The sequence below is a fragment of the Parasteatoda tepidariorum genome, chromosome X1, assembly GCF_043381705.1.
Source record: "Parasteatoda tepidariorum isolate YZ-2023 chromosome X1, CAS_Ptep_4.0, whole genome shotgun sequence".
Classification (NCBI taxonomy): Eukaryota; Metazoa; Arthropoda; class Arachnida; order Araneae; family Theridiidae; genus Parasteatoda; species Parasteatoda tepidariorum.
Window position 1 is genome coordinate 26,273,633 of NC_092214.1, and position 15,597 is coordinate 26,289,229.

General features: G+C 29.2%; 1 protein-coding gene across 1 annotated transcript in view; it reads left to right on the forward strand.

The window, feature by feature from the left end:
• Positions 1-8,455: 8,455 nt before the first annotated feature.
• The window catches only part of LOC107456721 (thyrotropin-releasing hormone-degrading ectoenzyme), a 40,439-nt gene continuing 33,297 nt past the window's right edge, over positions 8,456-15,597 (forward strand). Inside the window, exon 1 of the mRNA XM_016074666.4 lies at positions 8,456-9,396. Within this exon, the coding sequence (XP_015930152.1) occupies positions 9,007-9,396 (390 nt within the window). The 5' untranslated portion in view covers positions 8,456-9,006. The remainder of the gene's footprint in view (positions 9,397-15,597) is intronic.

Sequence of the window (15,597 nt, forward strand, 5' to 3'; positions counted from 1 at the left end):
TCTTATGTCTAATTAAATAATAAAGTTTCAGGATTGCTAACTTCTTGGCATCAAATGTAAAATGCTTAATTTTCCAGAATATGGAATATGTCCATATGCCAAGATATATTTTTCTGCATTTTGAAGCAAATAAGTCATTAAGTCAGTGTAAAACAATTTAATTTCTAAATTTCTTTGAAAATCAAATGGAAACTTTTAATTATAAACTATTAACCATTATTTACTTTTCCCTAGTTTAAAATGCCCTTTATGACTTAATTGTTAAAAAGTCTCGGTTGCAGATTTAGAGTGCACTAAAAAAGGTAACACTCTGAGTAACGTTTGATCTACTGATTGGATTCTGACGAACTTGGACATAATTGTTCAAGGACCTGACCTTTAATATGTTATTCAATGCAGACTATATTTTAAGTTACAAAAAGAGACTAAAGCATGCTTTCTCTGAATCAGGGATGGCAAGTTTCTTCCAGAGTGGAAATAAACTACCCCCGGAAGAAATAACAATCTCCAACAATTCAAGTGGTAGAAACTCTTTAATAAAAAAGTCAAACATTTAATTAAAATTTGAAGCAGTTAATATTTTCAGTATAGTTTAAATAATAGTATAATTTCAATCATTTTACAAATCATTTTTAAATAAATGAAAATAAAAAGCAAAGATTGGAAAGAAAAATGTGATGAACTATAAAAATTAAAGCTAGTTTCTTTCAGTGGTATGCATAAAGGAGTATTGTGGAACTTTATATTTTATAATTATGTAAAAAAAATTAAGTATATATTATATTAAACTGAAAGTCATAGTATATTCATAAATACAAACTACATGCAAATTTTCATAACCAAATGCTGTTAATTATGAATATTGAAAACAATTCTTACATTGTAAGGTAAAGGTATTTATCAATTATTTTTGACAGTTTTTTTGCATATCTAATCATAAAATAATTTATAAGATTAACCTAACAATTTTTAACTGTACATTTATATTCGCAAATTACTGAATTTTCATTTTCAAATCAATTAGTTTTTTGAAATTTGATTTGGTAGACAAGCTTTAGTATTTTAAAGAACCACAAGCATAACATAAATCAAATTTTAAAGTTATTTTAAGTTATATAGATTTTAAAACAGTATAAAATTAAAAAATGAAAGTTATTAGTTTTTGTTTTGTTTTAAACTTTTTTTCAGTGTCCTGGAAGAAATAAGTTTCTTCTGGGCAAAAAGCCAATCCTTCTATGAATAAACAAATTTTTTTCGGCACGTATAGATTCTTGACTCAAAATCTGAGAGTTAGCAGCAATCCAGAAAATGTGGTCTTAATAGTTTAGATAGGAGAACAGTCACTTTATGTTGGAGTGTCAACAAAAATATAAATCCTTGGAATTAAAGGTATGTTTTTTCAGAGAAGGCAGGGTTTTGTATTTGCAACTTAAATATCATCAAAATGAAAAAAATAAAATAAAAATGAATTAAACTTTCCTGCCTATACATAAATTTCTGCAGATTTCTCTGAAATTATGTGTGGGTATTAAAGTCAAGTCATTTTGATCCGCTGTCTCTACGTATATTTAAACTATGGTCTCCTGAACAGTTTGAAAATGTAGCTTATCATTATATTCTATTAAGCCCTTTTCATATAGGTAGAATATATACTACCAGCATATTTTGGTATCAGATTATCTGGAGAGGTGTTGGGATGATCCGAAACTATAGGCACAATTCTTCTGATCGAGTTAATCTTATTTTGGAAGGCACAGTGAAATAGCTGATATTTAAAATTATGTTGAGTAAAAAAACCCCAAAAATACGTTATGCGAACAAAATAAAATATGTTCGAATAATAGTAATAAAAACCTTGCTTCAACTAAGTACGCAGTTGGTACTACAGCAAGAAAAAGTCTTTTTTTTAAAATTTTATTTTTATAATGAAGTCTTTTTTTTTGTGATGATAAAAAAAGCCTATATATATATATTAAAAATTAATCGGTTCAGATATAATGTACCTATTTCAGTAAAAAATAAAGGTTTTTCAAAGTTCTGTCCCCTCATTGAAGCTGTTCGTAGGGAGCACAATCAAGTACCATCTAGAAATAAGCGTTCGAATTGTGGAAGCATAGTAAGCCTCAAAACATGAAAATAAAAGTGGTGTCAATCTAGAATTATTTTTTTTAAGTGTTTAGCTAATTTATGTATAAAAGAATTTAATTCTATATATATACGCACATATATTTCATAATAAATATTTTGAAATAAGATTATTCTATGCGTCTTTTCGTGGGGCAATTTTGTAAAAAAAAAAAAAATCGTGATTTCTTGCGTTTGATAACGGTTTTTATTCTACTTGAGGCAAAAAATGTATGTAATAGTTTTTTTCAAGATAAAAAGGGTTTAATATTTTCAATTATTACATATAGTATGATATTTTTATAGTGTATTTCTTCACATTTCGGTCAGGAAGCAAAATCCATTAGACTCAAATGATAAAGATATTTATACGCCATATGACTGTCCATAAATTTATTCAAATTGAACTTATATATTTTTTTCATTACAGTTGAAAACTCCGACTAAGAGTTTTCAATAAAACTGAATATATTTTGAAATAGATAATCGCTTTGTAATTATAAACATATATAAAGAGTAGTAAAATTCTACTAAATGTTGTTTAATATATTGGACACAGAGTCTTAGGAGAAGATACTTCATAGGTCAGATTTCATAAAAAACCTTGAAAATTTATTAAGTTATTAGGGAGTTAATTTTTTTTTCTGCATTTTTGGAAATAAAGTTTGGAATAAATCTTGCATGAAATGGTATCAAAACTTATTGTTTAAAATTCAAATGTTTTGAAATCCAAATGTTTGAATCTTGTGTCACTTTTCTGTAAAATCTTATAATTTTTTATTTATTTTTAAACTAAACATGAATTTTTGAAGTTTTTCATGGTTTCTTGTAAACAAGTATTTTCGAAGCATTTCACATTATATTGTTCTAACATTTTTTTAAGAAAATGGTCACTCAAAAAACATTTTTAATAAGGTGTACCTAAATTTGAATTTTGATTAATATCTCCTTAATTTTTAATTATTCTTTTCAAACTCAACAAATACATACCAAATTCACAAAAAAATTGACTTCAATCATTAAAAAAAAGCTTCTTTTATCCTTAAGATACAATCTGGCTTTTTCACTTTTTTATACATTTATCTCTAATTTTTATTGAAATATTTATGTTGTAATTCACAAAAAATAAATAAAAATCGTCTTTATTCAGCAGTAGCACAACTTGACGTAAAAAATTCAAAAGAAAGAAACAGTAAAAAATTCAGAAATACGTCTGCCTATAAATTTATATAATGGAAGGAATCTCTTTGTGCTCTTTAACGATGAGAATTATGCATTTTTGAAGCTTTTAGTAAAAACAACATTCTTTAATTATAAAACTCTAATTCTTTTTTTTAGTTTACGTAAGAGGACTTCTCAGTGGTTTATGGTCATGCGGCTTAACAGTTTCCTCTGTCGCGATTCCATTAAGCACCGAACAAGTGAACTAGTTCCTGAATAAAATCAGGTCTGTGGAGTCGGAGTGGACGAAAATTTTGTTGGAGTCGGAATCAGAAAATTTGCTCAACTCCGACTCCAGTTATTTAAACTTTGTTAGATGTTAGTGAAAAGAGGAAAAGAGGTTTCTGATCCTATGAAAATTATACAGACAACTATTTATAATTATGTGAGCAAAAATGTTACTCAAATGAATAATTGCCATAATTATTTAAATTACAACTGATCTTAAACTTAATTTATCTTATTAGAACGTTTTTGTTCTTATAATTGATTTATTAAATTATTGACATTAGTAAATAAATAATTAATAAGCTGTTTTTTGATTCATAAGTTCCCAAACCAATTTTTTTTATAGCTAAGATGAAATTGTTATTAAATCTATCTGCCAATTAATATAATATATCGTTTGTCATAGTTTTCTAGTTGATGAATGTTAACTAAATAATCTTCTCATAATAAGATGTGTATATAAATACAAGTGTGCGTGTGACATATGAATATCCAGTTCTTTTTTTAATAATGGTTTTGCATAGTTTTAATATTTTGTACAAACAGATCTTTTTAAACAATTTTTTTTCAAGTGCGAAATTTTAAAAGAAGTAGGGTAATTCTAGGTTAGATTGCCACAGTTTTTTCAATTCGAAATTAATGTACTATGAATAGAGATGAATGTTTTTGTATATTTTGAACTCATGCATGCACTCAACTTATTTTAAGCAAAAAATAATGGAATATTGATAATAAAATGTGAAAAAAAAATTAAACTAACAAGTGGCCATTTCTCTTTAATGTCGAGGTGAGATGACAGTCTAATACAATAAAGGAAAAGTTGCTGATGTTGTCGTTGGCCATTAAGACAGAGGGTGTGTGATTGTTCTTGTTTTCCAGTGGCTCCATCTATGACCAAGAATTTCACTTCTGCCGCACCCATACGTCAGACCCGTTTATAGGGTCGACCCATTCAGACATCCATTCATTTATCCACAGATCGTAATTTTTACCCTGAACCAGAGAACGAACAATATCCAATTCAGTACCCCCAGAGTTATTGATTTGTTATGTGAACATGGAAGAATTTGTGTCCCCGATATATATATATANCAGTACGGCGCAATGTGCGTCGAACAGTCAGTTCAGAGACGTTCACAGTTGCTCCTTGATTAAGATCACTTGCAATTTGTCACACTGTTGCTATCCTGTTGCGCTGCACAACCCTGGCCAGCCTTCTCACTGATCGAGCATTCAGTACCCTGTGACGACAACAAGTCTGACTTTGAGACCCGGTTTTTTGCTTTATTGTCACATTAACAAACACATTACAAATTACACATGTACACATTACACATGCTTTGTACTTGCACTTTGTACACATTAACAAATGCTGCTCTAGAACACTCCACAAGTGCAGCCGTTTTGCTGATACTCGTACCGACACATCTCGCACCCACAATCATTCCACGTTGAAATTCAGTTAAATCACTTTTCTTTCCCATATCTGAGCAAGCAACACAGTATAACTGATGACTCACTTGTCCAGCATTCCCGTGTTAGAGTTATCTTGCCCTCTGGCGGCAGCGCTGTGACGCAATAACTCATTTGCATAAAACTCTGAGGTGGTCATAATAATTTGGCCACTCAGTGTATATTATAACCGTCGTTGAACAGCCGACCCAATTTTATGGGTTTACGACTACTAATGTTCAACTCCGTAGCCTTGTAATTTTGAACCCAATCCAGACGACAAGGGAACTCCTGGATCGAGTATTGGGCGAAATTTTCCTTTCGTGGAGGACTTTTTGATGGAGCTAACCCGCATTTGCGTTACATGGAGAGGAAGACCATGAGAACCTCCCACGGTTAGCCTGACGGCAAGGGGACTCTAACCTATGATCCGCCTACCACTGAGTATATTTCACGTCAGCACTGTGGTCAGTGCAAACCGGATGCGGAATTCGTATCGACCAGCCATCGACGGGATCGAACTCCGGTTCACCTCAGTGGAAGGCGAACTCTCTATAACCTGAGCCATCGCGGCTCTCCCTGATATATTTAACGAGCACCAGTCACCATTTACTACACGAGAATTCTTCAGCCGGCTAGATTCGAACTTCCGTTCTCACAAAAGTGAGTCCAGCGCCCTGCCAACTAGGCTATCCCGGCATGAAGGAAAAGATAAATTAAAATATAGAAAATAACACATTTCATAAAGTTAACGATGAAAAGATTACAGTAAGTTGTAAGGAATGAATTTTATCTTGGAAAAAAAGTTTAAAAAAAAAAGAATCTAATAAACAAAATCAAATATACAGATTTAATCAATCGTTTTCGAACAAACTTTTCTTCATTTTTGGCAAAAGTTTTTCATGTTGATGGAGCCAGCATTCATTCATTTCACTTATCTCATCCAGTCATCGATTTTAGTTGTGGTATTGTATTCTACGCTACAACTAACACATTGATATCACTGATAAATATATCCCTGATAAAATTTTAAAAAGTTGTGAAAACCTTGGCATCCAGTACATTTTGCAAAACAAATAAAATGTGCTGTTTCAAAATATGCTAACCATTTATCTTTATCACCCATCGTTTTTTAGATATACTTCTTCAACCATTTATATTGCGGAGTCATTTACTATACAATTGAGAATTCGTGAACATATCATTAGCGAAGGAAACAGTCAGATTAAGTCACATTACACATATACTGTTAAGAAATATCTAGTTTTAAATACAACAAACATAAGCATATATACTCTGTAAGGTAAAATGGTTTTATCAAAGCACTATTTTAAGGTTGCAGTAAATTTAAACGTATTGTTCAACACACTAAAGTTTCTGACAATGTGTTATTCTGACAGTTTCCAACAATGTGTTATTCTTAAAGTTTCTAACAATGTGTTTCTAATTAAGTGGTCGACTTCGACGGCACATTCGAGTGAATTAATTTCCGAGCTTACTAATTTCCCCTCTTCTTGACTTATAAAGTAAACATCTTCAAAATAAATAACTCTATCCTAAATTAACCCTTAGATGCTGAATTTTTATTAAAAATTTTCATTATTTTGAATTAATTTAGATTAAAATAAGTGAAAAATGTAATATTTAGCTTTTAATAATTTTTGGTCATGGAATACAGCATCGGACACCGGTGTCTTTTTCTGTGTTACTGTAAAATCTTCCAAACACGGCTCACTTCGAAACAATAATTATTCGAATTTGTTATTTCGATCTAAGAGAAACAGTTATTCATCATTGAAATTTCTTTAATAAAATAAACTAAATATTGATAAATTTTTGAATTTGAATGAAAATTTCTTTCAAACTATTTTTTTGGATTTTATATTTTAGTACAAATATAATTTCGATAATCTGAAAGATTTTTTAGTAACTAATAGAATGTTTTTTGTTATTAATAAATACCAAATACATTTTTGCTTGTAATTAGAGCGTCAGAAAAACTAAATATAATAGGGATAATATTATAATTATAAAATAGGGAAACCGTTGTCTCATCCTCGTTTAAGGGTTGAAACAATTTTATAATCGTATTTTGTTTTAAAGTTTATGATAGGATAATTTTCGAGGAGTTACCATTTTCTCTTTATTTTAATATTTTTAGCACGTGCTGACAGTGGGACTTTCTTTCCAATTTTCTTAAAGCCGTATAATTTAATGTTAAATATCTAAAAAATATTTGTAAGGTTTAGAATTAGCGTCATTTATATGTTCCCACTTGTTATAAGTGATAATATATTTAAAGAAAAGAATTTTAATGCAGAGAACTGTTTTTTAAATTTTGTCGAAACGTTATAATGGAAATAAGAAAGTATCAAATTGCTTAAATATGATTCGAAAACTAATAAAATAAAAGGCTATAAAAAAGTAATTTTTTTTTGTCACGACAACGAATTATTGTTTTGAGCATCATTTAAATCTTCGTTTTGCATCCAAAAGTTCGACTGAAAACAATTGCGGGCATATATAAATATAAAAAATTTAATATCCGTGAAATGCTAGCGATTCTTGTAGTGTTCCACACCTTTTGATTTTGCATTTTATTTTTTGAACTTTATATGCAAGATGCGGTTACTAATTTCCTGAATTTCTTTATGTGAATTACATATTCATTAAGTATTATGGGAATTATATATCTATTTAATGTTTAGAAGTAACCTCCATCTGATTTAATGAACTTTTGTACTCGGCTGTAAAAGATTTCGATCAACTTTAAAACTCTTCAATTCTGACTTTCTTATCGATGTCCAACAGTTAATTTTTCAGTTTTTAAAACGAAATGTCTACAAGAGATTTGTTCAAAGAATGTGGTAAATGATTTAGCCCTATTATCGCCGAAACTATTGCTAAAGAAACAAGGTTTAAGGATGTCGAAGTCATTGAAAACAATCTAACGTTATAAAGTTATTTCTGATACTTACATTACTTTAAAACATATTAAACGAGTATGTAATTCACATTATATTTTCTAGTGTTATTAGATGTCTCGGAAATTAACAGTCGCACGCTGTAGAGTTACGTATAATTAAACGGTTTAGCTAATATTTTTATAGAATCGAATTAAGAAATGCAAAATGCATTTATTTTGATTAAAACATTGAACAAAAATGAATAAAATATTTTACTGCAATTAATTCAATCATGTTAAGGATCTGCTTATAAAGATGGTTCATCTAAATATCAAACAAAAGCAGATTGGGAATGCCATATTTTTGCTTTGAAATGTCAATCTTAGTCTACGAATGTCATGCCCTTCATTAATAGATGTGACACTTTCGCTTTCAGAGAAGAATAAGAATTAAACTGCTCGAAGGCAAGTAATTTTGATGATGCATTAGAGATAAATGATGATCAAAACAAAGCAACATAGGCTATTACACTTAAGTTAACCGGCTTGACTGGTCTTGGTCGTAGCCGGGTGCTTGACTTCTGACTTTCGATTTTTAATGTCTAAGTTGTCATAACTTATTATACAGAAGTTCAAGGGTCTAGATATACTTAGTCTGGTAGCAGTTTGAACTTTCTTTAGAATAAATGCTCTAGTTGCCGCTTGGAATTTTAAAGCTGCTCGCAATGATACGCTTTAAGTTTGATTCTATTTCATCTCTAATTATGACGTAGGAGAACATTAGTTAACAGTGTGAGAAATATATGTTAAAAAATTTGCATCTTAGGATTTACAAATTCTTATTTTATCCTCATTTAAGTATTTTTTCGTTGGCTTATTTCTTTTCTTTGGTTCCAAATAGCTTTTGTACTTTAATATTGTGGTACTTCAACGCTTTTGTGAATTTAGGAATTAAGTCTTTTTATTCGGTTTTTCACCGGACTAAAAAATTGCAGTGATATTTCATATTAAAACATTAATTCTTGAATTCTGAAGAAATACTTTGAAACTTACGGGTTTAATAATTACTTTTTAAAATGATTCGAGGGTATACTGATACATTTGATACTTTAAGATCGTCCAAATACGGAGATAGGGCAGTGGAATCTAGAAATACATTTTTCAAAGTTTTACGAGCTATTCAAATAACGGTACTAGTGATTGGAACGATTATGTTTCTTGCTTGGTGTGGCAGCTATTTTATTGAAGATACTCGGACTAGTGTTTCTTCATATAGAGTTGCAGAAAGACAAATAGCTGGTGAAGAATCAGACGAGGAAACGTATAATATGGAATCAGGAATGCTTCCGGATCACTTAATCCCTCTTCATTATAATCTAACATTACAACTCTTCATGCCACCAACATATAATTTTACCACGAAAGGAAATACTCAAATTCTTTTTGAATGTATGAAAAAAACAAAGGTAAGTGTTGAATTTATAGCTTTCGAAACAAAATATAGTTATACATGTTGATGAATATAAAATAATTAAAAATATTTAAACTTTAAAAATACTTATATTATCAAACGTTTTTCATGATTATCATTTTCGAAATAATTAAATGAAATTGAGTTTAAAGTTTAAAAAAATGTTAACATTTGAAATTATTTATTTAGTTTTTAAAACTGCTAAGATCGCGTGACCTGCAAGAAGCATTATGCAAATCTTTGGTTTCTTATGAAAATTGGATTTCCCTAATTGCATATAATATAAAATATAAAATAAGGTTTTATTAATTTAATATTATAATAAATTTAAAATATAGTTGGGTCAAGATGTTAGTGTGATTTCGGATACTAAAAAATTGTAATTTTTAAGTCATATAACTACTATTTTATGTCTTTAAAAACACCTCTTGGTAGGAAAGCCTCCGAGATTGTAGAAAGTTCCGACTAATTTAAAATAAAAGTACTGCATTCACTTCTGAATTAATGAAGTTCAGTTTCTAAATTTTTTGAGAGAAGAGTCTTAGAAAATTCTGAAAATCTTCTCCCAAAAAATTATTTTAATCCAATATTTATTAAATAACACATTTTACTACATGTAAATACTATATAAATCTATAATTTTGATGGCAGCAGTGTGGCAGTAAGAAAATATCTTTCCTTTCCTATAAGTTTCAGCTGCATGACTCTTTATACGCAATTATTCCCACATGCATTATTTCTTAGGCATGTGTTACACTCATATTTTTCCTAGCTTGTTTTAATGATTTTGTCGTTCAACCTACATAATATTCTTTAAAACTGCGACTCGGCGAATAGGTGGTTTTTGGTTAAATTTTATAAACACGGCATAGGGCTGTAAGCGTAGTGATAGAGATGACTCAAGATTTAAGACAGGAGTGAAATAAATTTGATTCAGCTGGCTGTAATTAAAGTGTCAGTTTAAAATAATTTCAGTCACAGGCATATGAATATTTTGCTTTCGTTTTTGCCTAATGGCTGGTCAGAAGTTTGAAAAAAAAAAGTATTTTTCTCAATATACTGCCAGGCAAAAAAGTTTAAGATAGAATGAGGCAAATTGTAATTCATACTAACATAATATTATAGTTATATCAAAGAAGACTTGAATTGTTCATTACATCAGTGAAATTGTTTGTTTTTGATCATTGAATGAGACTGAAAATAATATGATTTGTAACGAGAGAATTTCCACAACAGACATGCTTGATTAAGTTCATTAAATTAGTTTTTGTTAATTTAATGAATGAAAAAAATATATTGAAAAAAATTATTTAAATGACTGGATAACATCAAAAAATTATTGTGAAATTTTTTTTTATTCCTTATCAGTGAACTTTAGTGCTATCCAAGTGCAAACACATCTTTGGTGAAAAGCCCATGTCATACAAGCTTCCTTCCATATTCTTTCAGGGCATTTCATATTTTATCTTACGGTTGAAGTTAAATCACTTTCCGCTATAGATTCACCTAAGTGGTATTCACTGGGTTCAAAGTCGAACTATATGGTGGATAGGTGATGATTGATGTTTAATTGAAACTTTTGGAGAACAGGAGGTTTAGTGGGCGAAGAAGTAAAAGTTAAGGTGCAATTCCTTCTTAAGAATATGGCAGGGAGCTGGTGTGACATGGTCATTCAGAAATTGATACATCGCTTCATAATTTAATCAACTGAAGTAGCGTATTTGCGGGGTTTACCTCTCTACGTAGCGCAAATGCGGTTCAACTTAATCAAAAATCCTTCACGAAGGCTAGTTTGCTCCAAAGCTTGATCCAGGAGATACCTTGTCTTCTGAGTTGGATTCAAAATTGCAAGGTTTCGGAGTTGAGCATTGATAGTCGCAAACAGTTCAACGCTTTTTAACACCAGTTATAAAAATGAAATAAAGTAAATAAATGCGAAACCACACCTCATACTTATTACTTTTCAAAATCAATATTTTTTGCTTACATTAGTAATGTTACCATATATGGTTAAATGCTTATAGGTATCCGTCGCGAGTGATGTACAGAAAGCGTCATAATTAACAATGCATTTATATATATATATATATATATATGGATCATTCTCACGAAAACTGTCATTTTTCAGTTCATAAAATCCCAAAAAAGTAAAGTGAATAAAAAGCTCTGAAACTTTTTATATTAATAGAAATATGTAATGACATTATAAAGAAAGTATATATCCTATAAATTATACTTAATATTTAAATTAATTAATTTTTTAAATAATTAATTTATAATTAATTAATTTATAATAATTAATAATTAATTAATTAATTTAATAAATAAGTTAATTAATTTAATAAATTAATTTATTAATTTATTAATTAATTTATTAATTTATTAATTAATTTTTTAAATTAATTCATAAATAAATTAATTAATTTCACTATTTAAAAAGTGAGGGAATGACACTAATAGTGAGGGAATGATATTTTATTTTAATACATGTTTTTATCTAAGTTACATCTACCTAAAGTTTGAAAATGATAATCTAATATGTCTAATATCTATCTATCTAATCTATATATATCTAATATTTTTTATAATTTAGTTTTATATATTTAACAGTTTTTACAGGTTTGGGAAATAAAATTGGCTGGCACGATTGAACCAAAAAAATATTTAATAATATACTCATCTTGAATCATTCCCTCACTTCAGCATCATTTCCTCACTTTATACACTAGTGAGGGAATGACAAATTTAATAAAATTTAAAAATAACAGTTAGGCCTATTTAATTTCTGAAGTCAATCACATACAATTATATTCATACAAGAAACATTATCCACTTTCTCGATGAAGTTGTATTTTTCTCTAAAAAATGACATGAGGGAATGACAAATGTAAAAAATTTTACCTGGTTTGATTCATTCAAATTTATTCCAAAGCAAAGCTTCTTTAAGTTGAAGATGGAAACATACTGCAATTTTGTTCTATGATGCCAGTTGTTAACTTCTGAAGTTTTTATTAAAATATTTTTATTCTAAGAAGATTGCAGGTGATAAGAACATTGTTGTGAGGGAATGACGCGAAACACTGGGGACAAAGTTTAAAATAGTGCTGTGTTAATATTTTTATCAGAAATTAAATTTAAAATTGATTTTCTGAATTCTATATTTCAATATTCTGAAATAAAAAACACGAATTTGTAAATTTTTTATTTTTTATTTCAGAAACAATTTTTTTCTTTTTTTAAATCAGCAGTGGGGACAAGTGAGGGAATGACATATTGGTATATTTTAATTACCTAAAATAAATAAAATATAAAAATCGATAATTTTATTTTTATTCTTTTGTTAGTCTGCATTCTGAAAGACACTTTTCCCTGAAATTTGTTTTTTCGTAAGTTGTAAAGCAAACATAAAATATACTGGGGACATGAAAATGACTGTTTTTGTGAGAATGACCCATATAAGGTTTTCTTTATTAACTTTATACACAGAAAACTCATTTAGAAAATAAAATTTTAAATAATTCTATCATTTAAAGAACAGTAGTTAAACTTATTCAAACAATATAATGAAGGGAAAATTAAAACTTTACTTTTGCATTGAACATTCAATTTTCAAATATTTCCTCGGAATACGTTATTTAGGCATTGCTTAATCTTCTTAAAAGCAACGCCACCCTAAAATGTCACACATTTTTTAAACACTTTATGAAAGCTTTTAGCTTACAAAATAACGTGTTTCCTTTTAATTTGTACTTAATTTAAGCTGCAGCGACCAATACAGAGCTGCTTCAAAAAAAGCACATACAAATCTTCAGAAATGTTTTGCGTTTCCCATAAACCCTATTTTTCTCGATCTTGTCCGTTCGACATCTCAAAAGTTTAATTTAATTTAATTCATTGTGATTATTAAAATTTCATGATGTGGATTATCAAATTCTTTAAAAAGTAAGGTTGAATTTTATTTCATTTTTTTTTTTTTTTTTGTATATAAGCCCTACGTAAAATGGTAGTTTTTCATTTTAGCAATGAAAAGTTTATTTTAGACCTTTGTTTCATGTTCTATAATTTTTATTTATTTTTTCCTTTAGATGTAAGTAAAAATTTGTAAAACAATATAAAATTAAAATTTCGTATTAGTAGTTATGGATTTTTGGTATATACCCTCGAAAAAAAAAATTATTACAGCAAAATATACTACCAGCTATCCTAAATTCCAAAACTTTTTTTTCAAATATACGCTTTTTTTCTCAAACTATTATAAAGCAATTTACCATAATATTGAAAGAAAAAGAAGAAAAAAAAAGAATCAGGTTTGAAAAAAAAGATTGAAGTATAATTTGTCCACAGACAACCTTTGAAAATGATCGTCGTTTGAAAAAGAATAATAAAATCAAAAACAGAGTACCTTAATAACTATTGATCTTCTGATGGGATTTACACTTACTAAGAGACAACTATAATGGTCCGCGGATTTAAACTTAAATTGGCTAATTAATTAGAGCAGACTTCAGACGCAAAACATATTTTCGCTGAATAAGCATATTATTTTTTACTGATTCGGGTTCTCAAAAGAGGGGTTGGAGGTGGGTTTACCTTATAGAGGAAATTTTAGGAAATCACTCCTCTAAAGGGTTTACCGCAATTTGGAAAACACGACCTCATTACTTTTGTCCGGAGAGCAGCCGGTAGTTTAGGCAGGAGATTATTTGAGCTCCTTTTATTTCTGCGTATTTCATAATTTCTCTAGAATAATTTAAGAGAATAAAATGCAAAATTTGTGAAATTTGTTTGCCCAGCAAAATATAATATATTGCGATTCCCAGCAAAATATAATTTATTATTTTAATTTTATGATAGTCAAAAATTTTTTAAATTTCTAACTATAATTTTTTAATTAAATAATTTTAAATGACAAATTACAACATTTGAACGATATCGGTAAAATAATTTCTGGGTAATAAAGTTTTAAAAAAAAATCATATTTTAAAGTTTTCTTTCCTCAAGAACTATTTGATCGATTCCCTTTCACTTAAGGATTTTGTTATTTTAAATTACATAATTTAAACTGAGTAAAAACTCAAAATTTTGCATTATTTTCAATAAAAAAAGCACTATTAAAGAAATTTTTTTTTAAACCAAGAATTAGCTTTGGATAAATGAGTTTCGTAATTGTATGCAAAACGTTTTTAATTCACGCAAGCAATTAAACTGAAAGGACAGAGTAATCCAAAATTGAATTTAACATTAAAGGAGCGTGCGATCAGTCTTCTGACTAAATTATTAGGATCATGTTTGCCAGATTGTGGCCACCCCTTATATTTAAAGGTTCTAAAATCTAATTTGGTCTAAAAAAATTTATTTTGAGTTTATTTTTAGAAAATGAATTTTTTTCGTCTGTTTTGTGTTTGAATTTAAAATACTATCTGCACAAACTAATTAGAACGTTTAAGTTTAGAATCTCAACCACTCAATTGCAACTTAGTGCGGGAAAAAGGATGACTAGATTAAACATTATTAAATTGCTTCGATTTTTATTTTGTGCACTGGACATAATTGTATCAATAATTTTTGATACATTGATTTCAATGACAATTTGCCTTAGTCTAGTTTGTCTGTAATGTCTAATGAAACTATACAGTCCAATTAGATTAATGTGACTTTCGGTCAAAAGGCAGAATAACCACCTTTCGTTGAGTGGACCGCAACGAGACGTGAAGGAAGCGAGTTAATTAGTTTAGTGAAGATGTTCATTGAGATTTTGAGACCTGCCTACTAGTGCCGTGGCCAGCTACGCTAGGTTAATCGGTTGAGGATCCATGGCTCTAACAATCTGATCTAGGTGGTCCCACAGATTCTTGATCGGGAATAAGTCCGGAAAATTTGGAGGCCAGGAATTTTTGGAGGCTTGGAAAGTAAGGTTAATTCATCCTGATTGCTCTTTGAACCACCGCGAGTTGTATGACGCGTCGCAATTGTTCTGCTGGTAGATGAGATGACATCCCGACATCTCATCTACCAGCAGGACAATCTACTAGCAGGATAGATGACATCCTGAGGAAAAACAATTTGCATGTAAAAAGTGGACGTAGTCCATAAGAAGAGATGCGTACTTGTGTTGATCCATCGTGTCTCCAACAATGATGAGCAAAAGCAGGGAGTGCCACGAAGATTTTCCCTATATCATAATGCTCCCTCCTTT